General features: G+C 47.2%; 1 protein-coding gene across 1 annotated transcript in view; it reads left to right on the top strand.

The window, feature by feature from the left end:
- The window catches only part of FANCA (FA complementation group A), a 33,187-nt gene extending 12,864 nt beyond the window's left edge, over positions 1-20,323 (top strand). Inside the window, exons 15-43 of the mRNA XM_027904241.1 lie at positions 739-849; positions 1,254-1,349; positions 1,443-1,502; positions 2,242-2,330; positions 2,739-2,799; positions 2,891-2,940; positions 3,993-4,069; positions 5,818-5,922; positions 6,320-6,462; positions 6,949-7,019; positions 8,191-8,290; positions 9,149-9,348; positions 9,492-9,588; positions 9,796-9,972; positions 11,022-11,095; positions 11,642-11,770; positions 12,220-12,286; positions 12,518-12,684; positions 12,976-13,081; positions 13,719-13,778; positions 14,131-14,235; positions 14,853-14,965; positions 15,697-15,838; positions 16,933-16,995; positions 18,171-18,276; positions 18,646-18,721; positions 19,107-19,248; positions 19,563-19,652; positions 20,084-20,323. Coding sequence (XP_027760042.1) covers positions 739-849; positions 1,254-1,349; positions 1,443-1,502; positions 2,242-2,330; positions 2,739-2,799; positions 2,891-2,940; positions 3,993-4,069; positions 5,818-5,922; positions 6,320-6,462; positions 6,949-7,019; positions 8,191-8,290; positions 9,149-9,348; positions 9,492-9,588; positions 9,796-9,972; positions 11,022-11,095; positions 11,642-11,770; positions 12,220-12,286; positions 12,518-12,684; positions 12,976-13,081; positions 13,719-13,778; positions 14,131-14,235; positions 14,853-14,965; positions 15,697-15,838; positions 16,933-16,995; positions 18,171-18,276; positions 18,646-18,721; positions 19,107-19,248; positions 19,563-19,652; positions 20,084-20,191 — 2,985 coding nt within the window. The 3' untranslated portion in view covers positions 20,192-20,323. The remainder of the gene's footprint in view (positions 1-738; positions 850-1,253; positions 1,350-1,442; positions 1,503-2,241; positions 2,331-2,738; positions 2,800-2,890; positions 2,941-3,992; positions 4,070-5,817; positions 5,923-6,319; positions 6,463-6,948; positions 7,020-8,190; positions 8,291-9,148; positions 9,349-9,491; positions 9,589-9,795; positions 9,973-11,021; positions 11,096-11,641; positions 11,771-12,219; positions 12,287-12,517; positions 12,685-12,975; positions 13,082-13,718; positions 13,779-14,130; positions 14,236-14,852; positions 14,966-15,696; positions 15,839-16,932; positions 16,996-18,170; positions 18,277-18,645; positions 18,722-19,106; positions 19,249-19,562; positions 19,653-20,083) is intronic.
- Positions 20,324-20,359: the final 36 nt, after the last annotated feature.

Genomic DNA, 20,359 nt, shown 5'->3' on the forward strand with positions numbered 1-20,359 from the left:
CTCAGACTGGTTATTTTCCTTATAATGCCCAGATAGACCTGTGTCAAAACCTGCAGATTTGTGTTTCCATCATGAATCTCAATCCTTTGGTGCATCTTGGTGTTGCCTTGTTTAACTCTGAGTGTTCTCATGGCAGCACACTTTTGTAGAGACTTTTGTGAGTCTGTGCTCTGAGGGCTGGGTCCCCTCTACTCTGGAAGCCAGGCTGGGAGAGCTGGTGGTGTTCAGTCTGGGTAAGAGGAGGCTCTGGGGAGACCTCAGAGCCCCTTCCAGTGCCTAAAGGGGCTCCAGAAGAGCTGGAGAGGGACTTTGGACAAGGGCCTTAAGGGACAGGAAAAGGGGCAATGGCTTCCCACTGCCAGAGGGCAGGGTTAGATGGGATATTGGGAAGGAATTCTTGGCTGTGAGGGTGGTGAGGCCCTGGCACAGGTTGCCCAGAGAAGCTGTGGCTGCTCCATCCCTGGAAGTGTCCAAGGCCAGGCTGGATGGAGGTTTGGAGCAACCTAGGCTAGTGGAAGGTGTCCCTGCCCATGGCAGGGTGTTGGAGTGAGATGGGCTTTAAGGTCCCTTCCAACCCAAACCATTCTGGGATTCTGTAAACATTCTCTGGAGGCTTTTCTCTATAAAGATTCCCCTGACAGAAATGGGATGTCTGGGATTTGTGTGCTGTTGTGGCACCACTGGTATGATGATTCTCTCCACACTGAAAGGCTCTCTTGTCATTTTTCCCTGTTTTAGGCTTCTTTTGGGAATGCTGGTAGCCACCATGGGAGCAGTAAGAAAGCTCTGGTCTTCCTCTTTGAGTTCCTCTCAGAGCTGGTGCCCTTTGAGACTGCCCCATACTTGAAGGTGAGAAGGTGCTGACAGGTGTTTTTCAGATCCAGAACTGCCCCAAAGTGACCGTCCTTGTGCCTTTGAGTGGGCTCAACTGATTATTAATGTTGTTATAGGAATTCCATCATTCTGATACATTATTCAAACCCTTTTCTTCCTGAAACAAGGAAGGGCAAGATTCTTTTATTTTTTGACAAGGAGAATTCCTTTAATGGAATTAAGTTTAAGCACTTCAGTGATTTTCTTTGTTTGTTGTTGGGAAAAGTTATGTGTCAGTGCCATGAAAATAGTTTATCGTAAACCAAGCAATAATGCCTTCTTTGGGGAATATTTGAGGCAAGTGACTGTAAACATTAGTCAGAATTTTACACTGATTTCCTGTAAAAATGGCAAATCTGGTTGCGGTTTTCCTCTTTCAGGTCCATATAATGTACCCACCTTTTGTGCCAATGAAACACCGGTCCCTGCTCTTGGAATACATCACTCTGGCTAAAACTCGACTGTCCGACCTCAAGGTCAGTGAAAATTGTCTCTTTTGAGAAGAATTCCTTCTGGATCTGTCAATCCCTGCTGTGTGTGACCACCTGCATCTCTGTAACTTCACACAGGTGGCCATAGAGGACATGGGGCTCTACGAAGATCTGTCTTCCACTGATGAGGCCGTGCAGGTACTGCTGCTCTGTCTCACAGGTTTCTCATCAGCCAAGTCTCTTTTCCTTCGGAAAAGCACTTGGGTTACCAGTCTCCCTGCCATTTCAAGTTGGAGCATGCTGCCAGATCTCCAGCTTTAAGCCAGAGGGGTCATAAATACAGGATCTCCCCAGATTTCATGAAAACTGGAGTAATATTTTATGGGTATCTTGATTCTTTTCAGTAGACCACATCGTCTTTGTGGTGTTGTACCAAAGTGTGAATGTTCAAAGGAGATTTGGGGATGGAATCTAGAGTCTGCAGCTTCACACTGTCGTTCATGATAAATTTTAGGTAACAACAGTAATCTATAAGTAAGCATTTGGCTTTATTATTCCTTCCTACATTTTGGTCAGACTAAGAGGCCTCACTTACAGTCAGTCAGTATATGAAATACAGGCTGAAGACAGGGTGATTGAATGTACTGCAAGAAACCCAGTCCTGTGATGAACTGAAGTGAAGATTTAATTTAGTTTTTCCAAGTCTGATCTGTCAGTTGAGAAATTTGTTGCAGTTTGAGGTGTGTTATGGCTCAAACAAGAGAAACCCGGGACATCAGTCACTCTGCCTGTAGGCATGGGCTGCAAGTGGAGATGGTGGGTCTTGATTCCACATGTGCAATTAAAATAGAGTCAGAATAATCCAAATGCAGAACAGAAAAGGGAAGTTTATCATCACCCTTGATTTCTCACATCTTTCTCTCGTTCTTTCTGGCAGCCCCAGGGCCAGGCACTCCGTGATGTTGAAAAGGCCCTTCAGATATTTGAAAATACAAGGAAGATCCCAACATCTGTGATAGAAGCCAGGTACTGTGTGCTTTTCAACTCTGCTTGGGTTTAGGTGTAATAATAATACTAATAATAATAGCTGAGTCCAAATCAAAATAAGGAGACAAGAAAAATTGAGGATGTGAGAAGAGGAGGTTTGGGGAAGTTTTTCCCACTTCCTCAGGAGTCATCTTAATAAGGATATCTGTGGGGAGAGTGAAAAGGCATATGCACCCCTGCCATAGAAGTCCAGAATTGTCATAATAAAAAGCAAAATTAAAGAAATTAATATTAATATCTATTGCTAAGCTGAACCTACTCTGTCTGTGGTTATTCACATTACCATGAATATTTCATATTTGCAGGACCTGAATTAATTCCTGAGGTGAGGAGATGGCACTTTGGACCTTTGGCATTGTTAATACTTTGCTCTGTTTATATTCCCAGTATTTTCAGGCGACCATACTACACTTCCTGGTTCCTTCCTGCTTTGCTCAGACCACGTGTGGTGAGTATTTGGCTTTTTTTTTGCTTCTCCCATGAGCTGTGTGTTTGTACACAGATAATTTACCCCTAACCTGTCTCTCTCTCTGTTGCAGCTCCCTAAAACTCCAGATGCACACATGGCTTTTATAGACTCTCTGAAGAGGTATTGAGATTTTCCTTTCATTTTCTGTGCTGCTGGGCTTTCTTTTCAGGATACTGATATCAGATTATCAGAGGCTTTGACACCTTGGTTACAACCAACCTTAGCAGGGCTTTGTGGCCCAAGTTTGTGGCTTGCAGGTTGTGGATGGGGGAGCTTGTCTTTGAAGTCTTCAGGTCTGTCATTAGTCCTGTGACCACTGTGAAATCATTATCTAGGAGTCCCTCTGGCTCCAGGCTGGATATATTCTTATGCAAATTTTGGAGGATATAGATGAATATAAGATTTCCCCAGGAATATGAGCCCCTCTGTGAAAGCCTCTGTGAGAGAGGATGTAGAAGGAGTGGAAGATGAAACTTAAATGTCTGTTAGTGCTCAAGGGACACCAGAATGGTGCCCCAGGACACAGCCCCTCTCAGGACTCCAACTTGCCCTGCATGCATGTTTAAAAGTGCTTTTCTGCATTGCAGAAGCAGCTTTATTTTACATCCATTAGTTCCTCTGTAACCTCTCATGAAGGAAAAATGTTTGCAACACTGCCTGCAAATGAGGTGCTTGGTCCTTTCTTGTCATTCCAGTCTGGCTCTAAAATTAAAGACTGGATTGTTTTGTGAAATTAAAATTGTAAGAGAAGCAGCTGACTTCCAGAGAGCCTTGTGGGACATGTTTTTAGCACCGAGTGCCTGCCCAGCAAGGAGAGGTCACACCTTGGGCTCAGCACGTTCATGTTTTACATGTGTGAATGCTACAGCTCACAGTCTTAGGAGATCTTAGACACCTACTAGATATTAAATAGGCATTAAAGCGTGAATTAATTATATATATAGTATTGGTTTTTTGTGTATTACTTCTGTACAATACTTGCTGTGAAAGCCTTGGATAGAAATCTCTGCCCCTCATGTCAGATGATTAAAAAATGCTTCAGATGCTCTTTATGCTTCAGAGCCCCTCTAATTACATTTCATAGCAGAGCTGTTGTTTGTACTTATATTTAATAAAGCTGCAGTGTGTGGTTATGCAGGATAATAAATATGTTCTTTTTTTTATTATTACAGAGCTGATAAAATACCCTCAAACTTGTACTCCACATACCTGCAAGCCTGTCATGCTATGAAAGAGAAGATGTTACAAGGTAAAAAATACATTTACTTATGGATCAGTTTGAAAGGTTAATCTTTCCACTGATGCCCTCTGAATTGAAAATTCTCAGAGATTTGGGGATGGATAAGTCTTTAATCCAGACATAAAGAACTGTAGGTTCTTTACCTTGTGTTGGGGTGTTAAATAGTTACTCCTGTAATGACTTTCTCTACCAGCCCTGCTTAGGTGGGAGTTTTGCAGTCCCTGGGAGCTCTGTGCTGTGCTGAGGCTGCAGATGATGCCTGAGCCTGAGCTGGCTGAATTCCACCTCCGAGACCTCTCCATGAATCAGCATTTGCAGCCTGAGCTGCTCAGCCCAGGCTGGGAACCTGCTCTGCTGGGAACCTGCTGTGCTGATCCCTTGTGCAATGGCACTGGTGCTGTCTGAGCTCCTGGCATCATCTTTTAACAGAAGATTAGGGAGATCTGGGGGAGTAGGAGGGGCTGGGAAAGGATTGCAGGTCCTCGTTTTATAGGGGTTTTGATGGGAGGGTTCCACTGATTTTGGGTCTCATTACTGGGTCAGTGTAATGGGTATTTAATGAGCTCTGCTGTCTCTGTCAGCCAGTGGGTGTTTCTTACACAGCTTAAAATGTTTTGTATGAAATGAAAAGGTCAGGCTGGTGAGCAGAGATTGTTCCCAGAGCGTGGTGGGGATAAGTTACAGATTCATAGACTGACTATGAAGATAAATCTGTAACCACCTCCTGCTTGGGGCCTTTGAGGCTCTGTGGAGATGCTGTGGCTGGAGAGGCGTGACAGCCCGTCGCCGGGCACGGCAGATGTGCAGCAGGCTGGCTGCCGAGGTTGGCCTGGCAACCGGGTGGGATGAGGTCCCTGCGGGCCGGGCCGGGACCCGCCGCATCTCGGCCCCTCTGCGGGGCTCCCGGAGTTCCACTGACCTCTAGTGGCACAGCCCAAGCCGAGCGCCAGCCTCCTGCTCAGCCTGAGCCGTGTCCCCTCCTGTCCCCTACTCCCCTCCTGTCCCCTACTCCCGTCCATCCCCTGCTCCCTGCTGTCCCTGGGCTCTTCACAGAGCCTGGATTTAGGGCAGGATTGAGCAGTGGGCAGCCCCAAACCCTGGTTGTCAGTGCTTATTCTCACAGAGGTGACTCAGTGGTCTAACACCTTATTTTACAGCGTGTTTACAACCAGTATTAATTTCAACCTTTGTTATTTGCTGTTCTTGTTCCTGGGTGATTTATTCCTGGCTCTCATACAAGAAGTTGTTCCTGTCTAACGAATTCTGGGTGGGTTTTGGGGCTGTGGCATTTGCTGGTGGCATCTCTTTGTAGTGGTTAAAGGAATTTCCTTTTATTCCTTCTTTTAAACAAAAAGAACAGAGTAACATGTAACATCTGGAGAAGTGCATGGTGTTGACTTGAGGAGAAGCTGATGATGTATCCATGCTGTAATATCTGCCTCTGCATTTTGAGTCTGATTCCAGTCTTTTGAGGACAACAAATGTTTCTGTGAGGGGAGAGCTAAAAGAACTAGGAAGAAAACTCTGAAAACAGAACTTTTTTTGGCTCTTGTCTTTAAAAACTAAATTCCTCTTTGCAACTAGGCATAAACCCATCAATTATTAATTAAATGCACATCCTGAATGTAAAAACAAAGCTCTGTGTGTGGCAGATTGACAGTTTGGGGTTTTGTTAGAGCTTCAGGAAAAGTAAATTCTGCTTTTACAGAAGCTGCACACGGAGATTGTTGAATGCATTTACTCTCTTCCTTGTCTAGATGAATCCAAAGCAGAGGCCAGCCTTTCCAAAGAGCCTGTTGAGCAGCTGAAGGCTGAGCTGGCTGAGTTCAGGGCAATGGTTGTGGACCAGACTCGGTGGGAAGGTAAGAGGGAGGCAAGTTACAACTACCCCTCATTCACTGTTCCAAAAGCTGCCTGAATAAAGTGTGGCTAATGCTGGCCAAAGCCACAGCAGGAGTTACTGCCATTGCTGCCTGAAGCTGGAAATCCTTCAGAGCTGATAATCCTTCCAACTATGAATATATATATATTTTAATGTCTGATGTATTTCCCTTGGTAAATTTGGGACTCCATCTTTGTGAGGATCACTTGGTGCCTCACCAGTCTCTGCAGCCCCACTCCTGGGCTCACCTGGTGACCTGGGCCCCCTTTAATATATTAAAGTATATATTTCACTTGTTCTTCTTACTGCTGTAGGGGGTTGTAAATGTTCCATGCCTGCTGTCCTGGTTCCTCTCACCCCCTGTCGCCTCCCCACAGATGTGCCAGCACAGATTGCCGTGATTTCAGACAGACTCAGGAGTGTCCTGGGTGACAGCAATGATGAGAATGAAGCTGCTCCTTTGAATTCTCCAATCCCAGTCTCCATTCCTGCCCCCAGGCTGGAACCCTGCCATCGGAGTGTGAGTACCATCTGGCTTGGGGAGAGAAACAATGGGGCTGGGAAAAATGCATCTGGATAGGAGGTGTGAAAGGCTGCTTTGTCTGTGGAGAGCAGGAAATGCACTTCCCCTTTTGTCTGCCTTGTCCTGCCTTGCACAGAATATTCATGTGTCTTAACCTCCTGGAAGTTGTTGGATGACGAGATCTAGAGATATGTTGTGGCAGAGCAGTCCTGTGATGAGTGAGGCTTTCCTCAGCAGCCTTGTCTAGGTGTTTGTTGTGTGCTGGGATCACTCCTGGGCTGTTAGGGGTTTAATTTTCCATCCTTAGTGCCAGTGGTTCTGTACAACTTGGAGTGAACATCATTAACCAGTGTGTCTCCTTGTTTTAATGTCAGAAAACTTAATATATACAAAGAAAAAAAACAGGTCTAGATATCCAACCTGACAAGCAGGAATTAGCAGTGTGGTTTTTATTCCTGGTTTTTTTTATTTTTTTAATTTCAGGTTGTTGATCTTCTGCTGACATCATTCTGCCAAACCCTAATAGCTGCATCCTCTTTTAACCCTCCTGAAAGGTAAGATGTGAGTCAGAGTAGGGAAATCACAATGGATTGATACATCAGAATTACAACACTTTTCCAGGGGCATGGAGGAACTTTAGCGGTTCATTCCCCCTATGCTAGGCTGGCAGCTGGAGGCTGCTTCACTCAGAGCTTCTGCACTCTGAGAACCAATGCACTTTGAGGTATTTGTGTAAATAAAACATGTTTCTCCTCTGTTGTTATTGATCCCTGCAGAAAAGTGGCCTTTGGCTCCCTTTTGTGCTCTGTGACGAGGTTTAAACACTCCCCACAAACACAATGTGGTTGTGCAGGTGTTTGCAGCTCAATGGTGGGGGATGGCAGTGAAGCAAATCCTTTTTGTCCTGGAATTACTTTCCCCCTGTCAGGGACTCATTTGATTCTGGCCTGGCCGAGGAGGGAGAGGCAGCGCTGCTCTGCCCCTGGAAGAATTGTTGATAGCCACGTTCTTCATGATGTAGCAGAGTCTGTAAACATTATGGGCAACATGTCAGTGGAAAATAACTTTGTTGGAAAACAGCAGTGTGCTGAGGAGCTGGCTGGGCTCCCAGCTGGGGCTGCTCTCCGGAGGGCAGCGTGCTCTGGCAACCAGAGCATCCTTCCCTCTCTTACAGTGCTTTGCCCTGGAGCAGATGAATCAGTGCTAAAAACCTGTGCTGGGAAGTCACTGTGATAAACAAGAGTCTCAGGAGACCTCTCTAACCCAACTCCTACTCTCTCCTTGAGGAGGGGTTTTTCTGTGAACTGGGTGGAAAAGTCCCTCCCTCCCTTACTCTGCTTTGTAGCTGGACTTTGTGATACCAACTCTTTTTTGCTTTGTTTTTGATCCCATTTATTGCTCTGCCTCTGTTTACCTTGTGCTGGGGCTGTGCCCCAGGCAGCTCCTCCTCTTGTTGTCACCTCAGAGGCCACTTTGGCTGTCCAAGATGACAACAAGTACTTGGGATATCATCAAGTATGTGAGGCAGGGCACTGGTGAGGGTCATGTCTGTAGGGGTTCTCTGCTCAGGTACCACAAAAGTGCCCCTTCCTTTGAGCCTGTGAAGGGAATGATAATTGTGGTGCATTTACAGGCAAGGATGGCTCAGCTTCAGGGTGTTTAAGCATTTTTAATCACCTCTTCCTGCATCGGGGATAAATGAGTCTGTGGTTTCTCCTTCTGCAGGCAGGGCCCATGCCTCTCCTTGTTGGTGAAGATGATGTGTGGACACAGGAATCTCTTACCTGCACTTCTGGCCAGGCTCTGCCAGCTCATTTATCATCAGGTCAGTTTTCCAACCAGGAATCCTGTGGTTATACTGTGCTGAGGACTATCCTAATCCATTTCCTGGGCTGGGGGGCACAGAACTGTCTGGGCTGCACCGTGTGAAGGGACTTCACTGACCTCCAGGCTTCCGAAAATAATTCCATTTTGGTCAAATAGTATGGAGTTGCCCTCAGGTATGTGAGGTGAATGTTTTCCTACAAAAACACTGCTGTGGAAGGTAAATGCATTCTAGATACATTTTAACAGAAGCTAAAATAGGCAAGTTGAGGAAGGAGGGAAAATAAAAATAGTGAAATGCTTTGTTCCTAAGCTTCCACATCAAACAATTAACGTGTAAAAATTTAAAAATAAAATAAACCCGCTAAAATCTGGGCTTCAGCAGTGCATGGTTTCCTTATTAAAGAATTGTGTGGTTTATTTTATCTACCCTGTGATATTGCAAGGGTGGAACTAAAAGGCTGATAGACCAAACTAGCTGTCAGAGAAGATAAAAAGCCTTGAGAATCCCAGATTCTGAATTTACAGCGAGTTGCTTTAAGTTGCTGTGTTACAGAAACCTCCACTTCTGCTGCAGGTTGTCTCTCATCAGCTCGATTGATGTTGCTCAAATAACTGGTCAGTGGGCAGAAGCAGAATTCTGCTGCTTCATTAATTCAGAGCTTTTTCCATGAGACAAGTCGTTTTGGTACAGAAGGAATGTTACAGTGATACAGATAAAGTATTACAATGTTGAAATGTTAAAATGTTACAATGGAAATGTGACAATAAGACAAAGTGCTAAAATATTATAAAGGAAACGTTACAAAGTCACAAACAAAATTTCTTTACTTAGTTCTTTATTTATTTTGCCTTGCAGGGTCCTTCCCTGACTGATGCTCATATTTTAGGACTAGCAGCTTTTGTGATCCACTTAAGTGAATCCAGAGCTTTAATTCCTGGAGTGGAAGCCAATTTTGGGATCTCCCAGTCTGTTTCTGAAAAGGCCCTTTCCATTTCTGAGTACTGGACCTGCTTGCTCGTGTGCAGGACAGAAGAGTCGTTTGCCTTCTGCATGAGGTGAGATGGTGCATCCACCACCTCCTTGTTCCCCCAGCTGAAGGGTTTTTGGGATGCTGGGAAAGCTCCCATGGAGGATTTCCAGAGCACGTGGAGGGGATTGAACCAACCAGATAATGGAATTCCTTCTTTTTTTCTCTCAGGTTTTGCACTGCAGCAGCAACTTATGTGATGTGCAAGTTCTCATCATGTTCTCATGAAGATTTTTGTGCCTTGATTCCTCCCGGCCTGATTAAAAAGGTAAAAGGGAGAAAATTCAGTCTCAGCCCAGTTTCCTGCTGCAGGACCCTGTGCAAGTATAACTTACACCAAGAAAACAGTATAAAAGTACATCTTTGTACCCTTCCCTCTTACCCTTTGGTGTACCAGCTGGTTTGGCAGTTCCACACAACCAGAGGTGGCTGTTTCTGTGGCAGCCACGTGCAGGGTGTTGTGTCTTTGTTCCAGCTGCAGCACCTCGTGCCTCGGCTGAGCTTGGAAGCTCGAGGGGTCCTGTGTGAGGAGGACAAAACTGCCCTAACCTGGAGCTCCCTGTCCTGCCCCTCTCTGAACTACAGAAGAGCCAGCCTGTGTTTGTGGAAGCAAGCACGCTTCCAAGAGCTCTTAAAGGAAAATGCATTCCAGGTACAAATCTTTTCCATGCCTTAAATTCGCCCTGTAATTCCCGTTTTTTAGATCTGCCCTCTGCAATTTCCTTATTGGTGATCATAAGCTTCTTGTAAGAGCTTAATGCCTGAAAGTAAGAGCTAAATGCCTGAAAAGTTGGTCTGGCAGCTGAGTCATGTGAGCTGGGATGTGTGTTCAGTGTTATTTGTGGATTGTGATGGTAATGATAAGGTAGAAAGGGAAAACCAGAGGTAAAACTTTATGTCCTACTTCTTGGAAAAGCAGGAAGTTTGGCAAGCTATAGCCATGTCAGTAGGAAACTGCTCAGGACTGTAGAGCAAAGGCCTGTCCATCCCTTGGCTCCCTGCTGTGCTTTCTATAAAGTGAGGCAAACAACTGAAAATCTTTGCTCTTTTGGTGCTTTGTCTAAATATCAGTGTTCCTCTGAGCCCCCTGTGCACCTTGGATTGCTTAGCTCTGCCTTGCTGGAAGCAGGTCACCATCTCAGCTCTTCTCTTTGTACCACCCTCGTGGTGTGTCTGATTTGGCAGACTTTCCTTTTTTAACCTACTTCCTCTAAAACCAGTTTGTCTTTGTGCAAAGGAGTTTGTGGTGTTCCTAGAATGACTCCTTGTGCTTGCTCAAAGGGCAGAGCTGGAACACCTCTGTGTTACAGCCTCCCTTTGATGCTTACACCAGCCTGTCTGACTGAGGTGCTTTGCTCATTTTAGCCTTTATTTCTAATAACACACGTTTGTTCTGGTATCTGGGCTTGGAGGTGATGAGTGTGGTTGGAAATGTCAAAGGGGTGGGTGTGTGTGAGACAGGCTTTGTGGGCTCTCTGTGAATTTTTGAAGGCCAATGGGCTTTTAGCTTGGATTTCCTACAAGAGAAACAGCACAAAAACTTCCTTGGGTTGATGTCCCCTGTTTCATGTCTTTCAATCCACACAGGATTGTGTCTGGGGATGAAGTGAAGGTGCATTTTATGTTGGAAAGCAGGTGGTTGTTCTGCACAAGTGACTTCCCTTGCTGTTCTCCCCCATTAATAAATTCTTGCTTTTCCAGCTGTCTTTCAGAGAGTGGCTGCTGATGGAGCTGGAGGTGTGCCCTGAAAAGGATATTCTCTCTGCTTCAGAAAGGTAAGTGTGGAAGGGTTCTTGGAAGGGGAACAGTCCAAGAGTTTCCCACCCAAATTAGGGCAAAGCACTGAAAACCAGGAAGTAAATGAACAGCTGCTGCAGGACACACATGCCTGTTGCCTGCTGTGGTTTGTCCTGAGCTAAGCACTGCTGGAATGGGGGGATGGTTGTTAACTTGAGGAAGGCCAGGTTGGACAGGGCTTGGAGCAACCTGTGGAAGGTGTCCCTGGCCATGGCAGCGGCTGGAACAAGATAAGCTTTAAGGTCCCTTCCCACCCAAACCATTCTGGGATTCTGTGAAGCCCACCAACATAGCCTGCACGTGCAGCCCTTCCAAATAACTTGGCATAAAATCACCCTTCTTCCGAATCCGAGAGCTAACCAGGATGGGTGGGATCTGCTGGAGGACTCTTCATGTCTGTGCTTATGAGGTGCTTTTGTCTGATCACACGTCATTCATCTCATTTGATATGTGAGCTTCCTTTTACATCAAGGGAAGGGCACCATTCAAATAGATTTCCCATCTCCTCCTTTTTCACTTTTCAGGCAGGATTTCCATTACTGGGCCATCTATCAACGGTATCTTCCTGCACCATCCACTGCTGGTGGCTGTGACGGAGACCTGGAGAAGGCATGTGGAGTTATTATCAATGCCCTCCTGGATTCCTCACAGAGGTATCATGATTTCCATTTCTAATGACCTTGATGCTATGAATGGGAGCTTGTCCCTTCCATGGGGCTGTGGAAGCCATTTCTTCTGGTCTGGCTGGAAGTGGGAGCTGGGAGGTGGCCCTGAATGACTCACCAGTCTTTGCATAAGCATCTTGCTTTAGGTAACAGAGGTCTGGGGCTGCAGCCACAGAGAGGCCCTGGTATGGCTGTCTTTTTTTAAGTTGACTTTGTACTCAGATTTGTTCGGCCAGACAACCACCAATTCCCTGGGGGAGTGGCTGGAGCTGGAAAATGAGGAGGGAGGTTAGGGGAGAGCTGCTGTCTCAGCTACAGCTTATTTAAGGCACATTAATGTTTGAGCTCTGTGTTCATCTGAAGCATCTGACTGTATTTGAACTGTGCTGTCCCCCGGGCTAACAGGGTTGGTGACCTCATGTGTCCCTTCTTTTCAGGCTGGACCGGGGTGGCTGTGGCCAGTCAAAGATGTCGCTTAGCCCTGAGATTCTCTGCAGGCTGCAGGTGATTTCAAACTATGATGTGTTACCTGGATGTTCAATCCTAGAACTTGACCAAAGTATTCCCTTACACCCTGGTGTTTGGAAGTCTCCATTTAGCTCTCACTTGTGAGCAGTGGGATGGGGATTGAAAGAGGTTTTTCTTATTAATCTCTGCGTTACTTCAGAGAAACAAAGAGGATTTGAGTACAGGCTGGTGTGCAGCCCTGACTGTTTCCCGCCACACTCTCTTCAGGAGCTGGTGCTGGAGCTGAGTTGTAGGCAAAAGCTGCGTCTTGGCTGCTCGGCTGCCCAGAGACACTTCCTGTTTGAGATTCTCCAGGGAAGACTGAGAGACAGAAAGCACAGATCTGCTTTGGAAGAGCAGCTGTGGAGGCAGCAGGAGCTGCTGCTGCACAGAAGGCAAGTGCAGGTCTGAGCAGCTGAGAATAACTCCACTCAGAGTGGACAGTGTGTGGTGTGTCCTTCCCTCTGATTCTACAGCGAGTGACAATGACACTGTGTGTCATGGTGACAATTGTGCAAGGGACACTTATTCCCTGGTACTCACCTCGATCAACTTCATTTGTATGTGTCATCTTTGACTACCTGTTGCCCTACTACTAGACTGGATTTCAAAGGCCACACATCTTCATGGGGAGGCTGATTCTCTTCTTGACAATAACCTCAATTTTTCATTTTTCCCTGCCTAAGGATTCTGGTTGGGCTTCCTGCATCTGCTCTGATCACCACATGTTGGAAAGGAAAGAAAACAGTGTTAGACTGTGAAGACTTTTTTCATTTTGTGAACTCAGAGCTGGTACGTATTGTGAGCCAAACAGTGATTCTTTGTTGGTAAATGCTCTAGGTAAGGGGCAGGAGGTCCAATGCAGCCAAACTGCCCAGTGTTCCAGTGGAGTCCTGGAAGGGGTTGAACATGAGCCCCTCTCCTATCCCTCTGTCATGCCAGAGCCTTGAACTGATTTGCTGTAGAGTGAGGTCCTCTTCATCCTCCTGTGAAAATACTCTAGAGAAATATCCAGAAATATCCCTGCAGCTTCCTGGGGGAAGGTCACTTGACTTGCAGGTCCCTCAGGACACTGCTTTGTGCTCTGAGGAGAGCAGAGCTGACTTTTATTTATTCATCCCAACTAGCCTTTACAGGCTCTCCAGCACTGTCATCTTGGGCCCAGCCAGAAACGTCTGTTCATCCCAAGGCTGTTAATCCATCTGCTGCTGCCACCCCGGGCACGTGGTGACTGGGGATGCAGGGACTGTGCAGCGCAAGTCGTGGGGTTGCTTTATATAGAAACCACGTTTCTGCCATCAGGAGTCACAGGGTGATCTGTGCTTTCTGAACCCTGTTCTGCCAGACACTCAAAACGCTCCCAGAAAATCATATTCCAAAGGGAAGGAATTATTTTTTTTTTTGTTTTCCTTTCCTTCTCTTCTTGCAGAAAAACGTCTGTTCCAGAGGGTACGCGCTCTCCTATGACATCACAGCTCACTTCTTCAGGGTAACTGCTGCTTTTGTCCCTGCCCCACTGTCCCTGCTCAGAGCTTCCCTTCTCAGGGCACCTGATACATGAGGTGTCCCCTTTGTACCCCTGTTTTGAGAACTCCTAGTGTAATTCCAAGAAGAGCAGTAATCCAGGAAAATGAGGAGGGGTAGCAGCAGGAGGTAGTGGTATAGGTGAATTTTAACATAATGCAGTAAAGCTGGTGAGGGAAGGAACTGTTGAGCACGTTTCTTTTGCTGAGCCATGCTGACCCCTACAGTTATCTCTGATTAGTTCACATGGCTCAGTAAGCGACTTGAAGCAGCAGAGATGGATGTGTGGAGTCATCCTGTCATTTATCCTCTTCCAGGGTCTACTCAATGCCAGCTTGGACTGTGAGGAGGCAGCAGAAGGGGTCAACGATGTTTTAACAGTCTGTCAGACCAAATGTCCCTTGGTGCTCCTCTCTGCAGCGGTAACTTCTCAGTTTGGCTGAAGAGTGCTGGGAGAAATTCAGCACCAGTTCAGAGCACTTGTTTTAAGTGTTATTTAAGTGTGTAACATTTAACAGAAACTCTTAATGCCTTTGGAAAATTCCAGGTTGTTTTTGAGCCCTTGGTATCTCTGAAACCAGCTCTGGGCTCCTTGTGTGTTACCACAGGGGCTGTTTCAGACTGGGGAGCTGGGGAGCTTGTCTTGGTCTCTGATGCACCCTGGAGGCTGGTTGTTACATCCCAAGCAACGAAAATGCCCAGATTTTTTTCTCTGTCCTGTGTGTAACTCCTTGTGTGCTGTTTTACACGAGAGTACAGGTTTTGTTGCATGTGGGGAGTGTGGACATCACCTGTGTGGAACAGTTCTTTCGTTTTGACTGGTCCTGCTAAAGGAGTTCCAGGGCACCGTGGTATGAGCATGGTCACAAATGGCCCTCTGCATTTCCAGGATGTGAAATTTCTCTTACTTCTGATGTGTTTATGCACAACTTGGACTTTTTCATTAAGGAGAGGGGGAAAACCTCCATTCTTTGAGTACCTGGCTGTACCTTACTGCAACTCCACCACTAATGCTACTGGTTTTCATCTTTGTCCCCAGCTGTGGTGGCCAAGGCTGGAGCCAGTACTCTGCTCTCAGTGGAAGAGACTCTTTGGGGCTCCACTTGCAGAAGAGCTGGACAGACTGAGGGGCTGGCAGTCCTCAGGTACCAGGTGTGTGTGAGGGACAGAGTGTGGAGCTGCTGTCCTGGAGGGACCAGCCCCAGGAGCCCTGGAATGCCCATGTGGGCTGAGTCTTGCAGGACAGCTCTACACGGACTCCTTTGTAGGGTTTAAACTCAAAATGGGTCATTATAATTATTTAGTCTGGTCCTGTGTGTAATGTGGGTCAGAGTGTTTCCCCATAAGGAAAAGGGAATCTCTGTAGAGGAGGCTGGAAGGCAGAGTCTTGGTTAGACAAAGCCTTAGCACAGTGTTGAGTCATTCCCTAGAGCTACCACACCCTTTGCTCCCTGAATTTGGGGAATCTGGGCTCCTGAAGCTGCTGACTGGCTGATTGCTTCCCTCTTTACCTGTCCTTATGCTGTATGTCAGCGCCCTGCAGCTTTTCTCCAAAAGCTGGGAATTGATGTAAGAATTTTCTTGCAGGTTATGGCAGGTGATAATCACATGCTTCTGTAGTGTAGAGTTGACTACCTCTCCAACTGCTGATAAAAGAGATTTGGGAATGCTTCTGCCTGTTTCTAGACTTGTTTTTTTTTCCTTACACTGTCTCCTTGTAACATCCAATTGCAGGGAAAAAAACCGCAGAGAATAATTTTTTTTTTGGTCCCAGTCACAAATTTGCATCTTTGCCTGAGTCCCCGATTTCCTCCTCATTCACAGCTGTATTTTTTCCTCTTTTTTTCCTTCCAAACCCATAACATGCTTGTTTTGTTTCCCAGATTCCTTTCTTCAGGAGCTGTTTTCCCTCTCTCTGACCCTCCTTGGCTCTTGGCTGCCTTCCTCCACAGTGCCATCCTACAGCAGTCACCACGTGGACGAGGAAGAGAGGCACTGGAGAGGCTGGGGACTGATGCAGAGCAGGCAAGGCTAGGTGCATTTTATTATGCACTATTATGTATTATTTTATGCTCTTTTTTTATGCTCTTCTCAACACCCAAAACCTAGAAATAGGTGGTCTTTAACTGAGAAAAGTTGTCCTGAGATAGTGCTGTATCCCTGGTAATCCCTGTTGGGAAATCTTGCCGTGGCTAATTGATGAAAGCTAACTGAAATTACCAGTTGGTAAACTCTTATCCTAAAGGCAAAGTTGTGCAAAGCTTAAACTTTTAACTCAGACTCTGGCTTCTCTGAAGTCAGGAAGGGCTATTTAACAATGGCATTAAAAACTGAAGCTGGAGAGAGCCCTGCAGAGGCTGAGAGCTTGATCCATGCTGTGCCAGGATCCCTGTCCCTCCAACAACAGAGCAGTCCCTGTGGATTTTAGCTCAGGCAACTTGGCTGGAAGGTTAAGGAGACACAACAGGAAGTTTGTGAGACAGCAATGCAGGCATTTTAAGGGCTCTAGGAAGTCGTGCTGGGAATCCCAGAGACAGATTTCCTGAGGGTCCAGGAAATGCCTTTGCCTTTCACCATGCTCAGTACCCTCAGTGCAGGGGAATTTGCTGAAGGGCTCTGCTGAGAAGGAAGCTGGTCTGCTGCCAGGCAGTCCTGTCTGTTGATCTTCCAGGAAAAAGTCGGGGTTAGGGCACAGTCCCTGTGTCAAGAGGTTCACAGGTAACAGTGCTGAAACAGAACCTGGGCCTCATGTTTACTCTGGAGGTTTTTTGCTCCAGGCAGCAGTTACAAGCAGCAGCTTCTCTTCCTGTGGGATTGAGTCCTCCACTGTTTGTACTGGTCTGGAGCCAGAAATTGTTGTCATTGAGCTGATATCAGCATTTAGTACACAGACTTAACAGCAGCTTTCACCCCCAAAATCCTGGAAGGTGCCAGGGAGAGTGAGAACTGTGGGATGGCTGAGTGTAAGTGGGGTCCCAGAGGGTCAAACACACTGTGCTTATAGGTCCACCCAGGTCCAGTCTGGGAATATATCTGGTGAAATGTTATTCCCTGCTTGGAAAGGCCAAGTTCAAGTCACCACTGCAGGTACAACTAACGTGCACCTCCTTTCCTTGCAGGTCCTTGTTTCCCTGCTGTTCTTCTCGCTCCTGGATCTCATCTCAGCCAAAATAGCACCAAAGGTAAGTTCAGCCCTGAGGGAATTCCCATGATGTGTCTGATCAGCTTGGTTTGCTGCCCAAAAATGCTTTGTACCAGCACTGGGAGGGCTGGGAGCTTGTTCTACTAGGAGGAAGGGATCAGTAACACCCTAGACAAGCCTGCTGAAAGCCCTTCTGTGCCCATCAGATTAAACCTGTGTTTTCCTCTCACTGACACTATCTCCCTTTTCACTAATTTTATTTCTCTTCCTGAATGATTTACTATTTGCAGTTTCCTGTTCAGACCTTACACCTCCCAGGTAGCGCAGGAACCTCATCTCTCTCTCTCAGCGTTTATGCAGCATTTCACATCTGTCAGATGATGTTTTTCCTCAGGCTGGAAGGGGTCCCCAGCAAAGACGAACATTAGTTTCCAAATGATTTAATGCTATTAAGTGGAGGAGCAAAGATGACAGGCTGCTTCCAGCTGCTGTCTGCCCTGAGCATCCTCCTGCCTGTGAGGGCTTGTTTCTGTCCCTTTGCTGTCACCTCAGCTTTGAAGTGCAGCCATTTGTGGAGTCGCCTCACAGATTGGATCATGAAGCAGATTTAAGGCAAAAATAACCATTTGGTCTCAGTCTGCCTGTGGGAGAGTCTGGAGGAAGAGCCAGGGAGGAGAGAAAGATCTTGAGCAGACAGAGCTCGGAAGTTAATCCAAGTAAAATGAGTAATGATAAAAAAAAAAAAAAACCACAATACTTTCAAGACATGTTTTCACTAGAAAACTTAGAGGGGACAAAACCTGCTCCATGGAGCTTGTGGGGTGGGAGCAGGATGTGGATTGTTGATTGATCCAGGTTGGATGGGACTTGGAGCCACCTGGTCTAGTGGAAGGTATCCTTGCAGATGGCAGGGGGCTGGAACTGGATGATATTTGAGGTCCCTTCCAACCTAAACCATTCCATGATGCTGCTTCCCCCTCTCTCTCAAATCCTTCTTAGCTGAGCCCTGTGGTGGCCTGGTTTGGTGATAGAGACACTGCCTTGCTCCAATGCCCGATTCCCTGGGGGAATCCAGGTTGCCAGGCAAGGGGAATGACTTGGGCTACATATTTGATGTCCTTTAACAGAGCACTTCATGTACAGTCTTGTGAAGGTTCCTTTCTGCTTTGATGCAACTAAGCCCAAGACAAATGACTTCTCCTTTCTGACACCTAGGAAGGAGTGGATTTTCAGACGTCTCTGGAATGGTCCCTGGAGATCTTGCAGTGCCTAGAAGAGAGAGGCACATCCTGGCCACTTCTCTTCCATTCAGCAGAGCGAGGTGAGTCCTGTCCCCGTGTGGTGGAAGGGTGAGGTTTGGTGCTGGCCAGGTGAGCCCATTGCTTGGGTTAGAGTGTAGCTGTGAGAGGAAGCAGCACAAAAAAAATACTTGAGTAAAAGCTAAGAACAGAATTCTGTTTCTACCCCGCTGTATGGAGACCCAGCTGATGATCAGGAATGACTGAACTTGGTTTTGTTCCTCCTCGTAGAGAAAACCTGAGGGGACAGCTTGTTTCTCTTGCTGGTCACCACCCCCAAGCACCAGTATTTATTGTGGGCTGAAAGGAAATGGTGCAGCCCCTGTGCTGCTCTAGAAGTATGGAAGGTGAGGCCCACTGAAGGTGCTCGGTGCCTCTCTCTGTCCTTCCAGACTCTGGGAAATATCGTGTCCTGCACGACGCGGCCTCAGACGGTCACATCCGCCTCCTGCCCATGGCATTCTACAGGTAAAGTCCTGCTGGGGTGGGCAGGGGGTGTGAGGGAGGATGTGGGGGATGGTTTGCGCCTACAGGAGCTGGCATGGAGGTGACAGCACTACTGGCCTGCAGGTGAGCACGTATTTACCTCTTACCTGAGCTGTGCAGCAGAGAACACCCGATCAGGGCAAGACTGGTGTTTCATGAGCCCCATATCTTTTGCTAAAGAACTTTTCCAGAAGTTTCCCTTCAGCCTTGTGCTCCAAACAGGGATGTCCTGGTTGCCTTCTCTTCCTGGGGTGGCCCTGCACACAATGGGACTTGTAAACCAGGCACGGGCAGGGCAGCAGCTGTGTTTGCCTTGTGTGTCTCTCAAGGAGGCAGAGCTAACAGAGCTTGTGTGTGACTCCTCCAGCCTCACCCCTCGCTTCCCCCGGGAGCTGCTCCGGCGGGAGCCAACCTTCCTTCTTGTGGCACTTGACTTGTACATCCAGCTGCTCCGGCTCTTTGTGGAAGGGGAGGTCCTGCCACAGTCTGATCAAAACCCCACAGAGCACGTGAGTGAAGCCCTGACTCCTTTCTTTTCCTTCTAATACAGAATCCTGGAATAGTTTGGGTGGGAAGGGACCTCAAAGCCCATCTTGTTGCACCCCCTTCCAGGGGCAGGGACACCTTCCACTATCCCAGGTTGATCTAAGCCCTGTCCAACCTGGCCTTGAACACTTCCACAGCTTCTCTGGGCAACCTGTGCCAGGGCCTCACCACCCTTACAGGGAAGAGTTTCTTCTTAATACCCAATCTAAATCTACCCTTTTTCACCTTAAAACCTCCTGTAACTGATTCTATTCTTTAGTCCTCTCCTGTCGTGCAGGATCCCTTGGAGGTGATCTCGGTGGCCCGGCGGTTCCTGATGGGAGCCATCCCACAGTGCCTTGCCCAGAGCTTTGGAAATATACAGCTGGTATGTTCAGATGTTTTCCCTTTTCTCCCAGTGTGTGGGAGCCAGGAGTGCTGCTGCTGCTGCCTGTGCAGCCTTCTTGGGGCACTGATCCTGCACTGGTGCTGCGGGTTTGACTGTGCCAAGCTCCACGCTTCCCTGACACCCCTGGGAGTGTTCCGTGCTTCCCTAGCTTGCTTGGGTGTGGGAGGACACCTGCTGCTGAGCCGGTGCCATGGCCACATCCTCCACCGTTACCGGCCCATCAAATCCTGCCCTCATGTGGCCATTCCCGTTTGGTCAGAGGGAAATATCAAACATAGCTAAGGGCAGGTGCTGGAAGATTCCCCCTCCTCTGCCTGTGCTTGGCCGAGGCAGCAAAACGCTGAGGTGTTACTCAAACTACCTTGAGGAAACCCAAGGAGGTCTAAACTAGTTCCTTGCTCTCTCCTCAGCTTCTGACCACCTGTGAGGAACTTGACCCAGAGCTGGGAGCCACCCTCCTGCACTTCTCCAGGCCTGCTGTGGCTATGGAGCTGGAGGAAGACCTGGAACTGTTCTGAGCAAGGGGCAGATACTGGCACAGCACAAAACGCCAACCACACCTGTCAGGGCACACAAGGTGCCACCTTTCTTACCTCGGCCACCTTTTTTTTTTTCAAATTACTTTGTAAATAATTTATTACAAGCATAACCATGAAGCTCTTGTTACAATAAAAAGTAGGTTACAA

The sequence above is a fragment of the Empidonax traillii genome, unplaced genomic scaffold, assembly GCF_003031625.1.
Source record: "Empidonax traillii isolate 1590-97213 ecotype Southwest subspecies unplaced genomic scaffold, ASM303162v1 scaffold23:size2178997, whole genome shotgun sequence".
In the NCBI taxonomy this organism is placed as follows: Eukaryota; Metazoa; Chordata; class Aves; order Passeriformes; family Tyrannidae; genus Empidonax; species Empidonax traillii.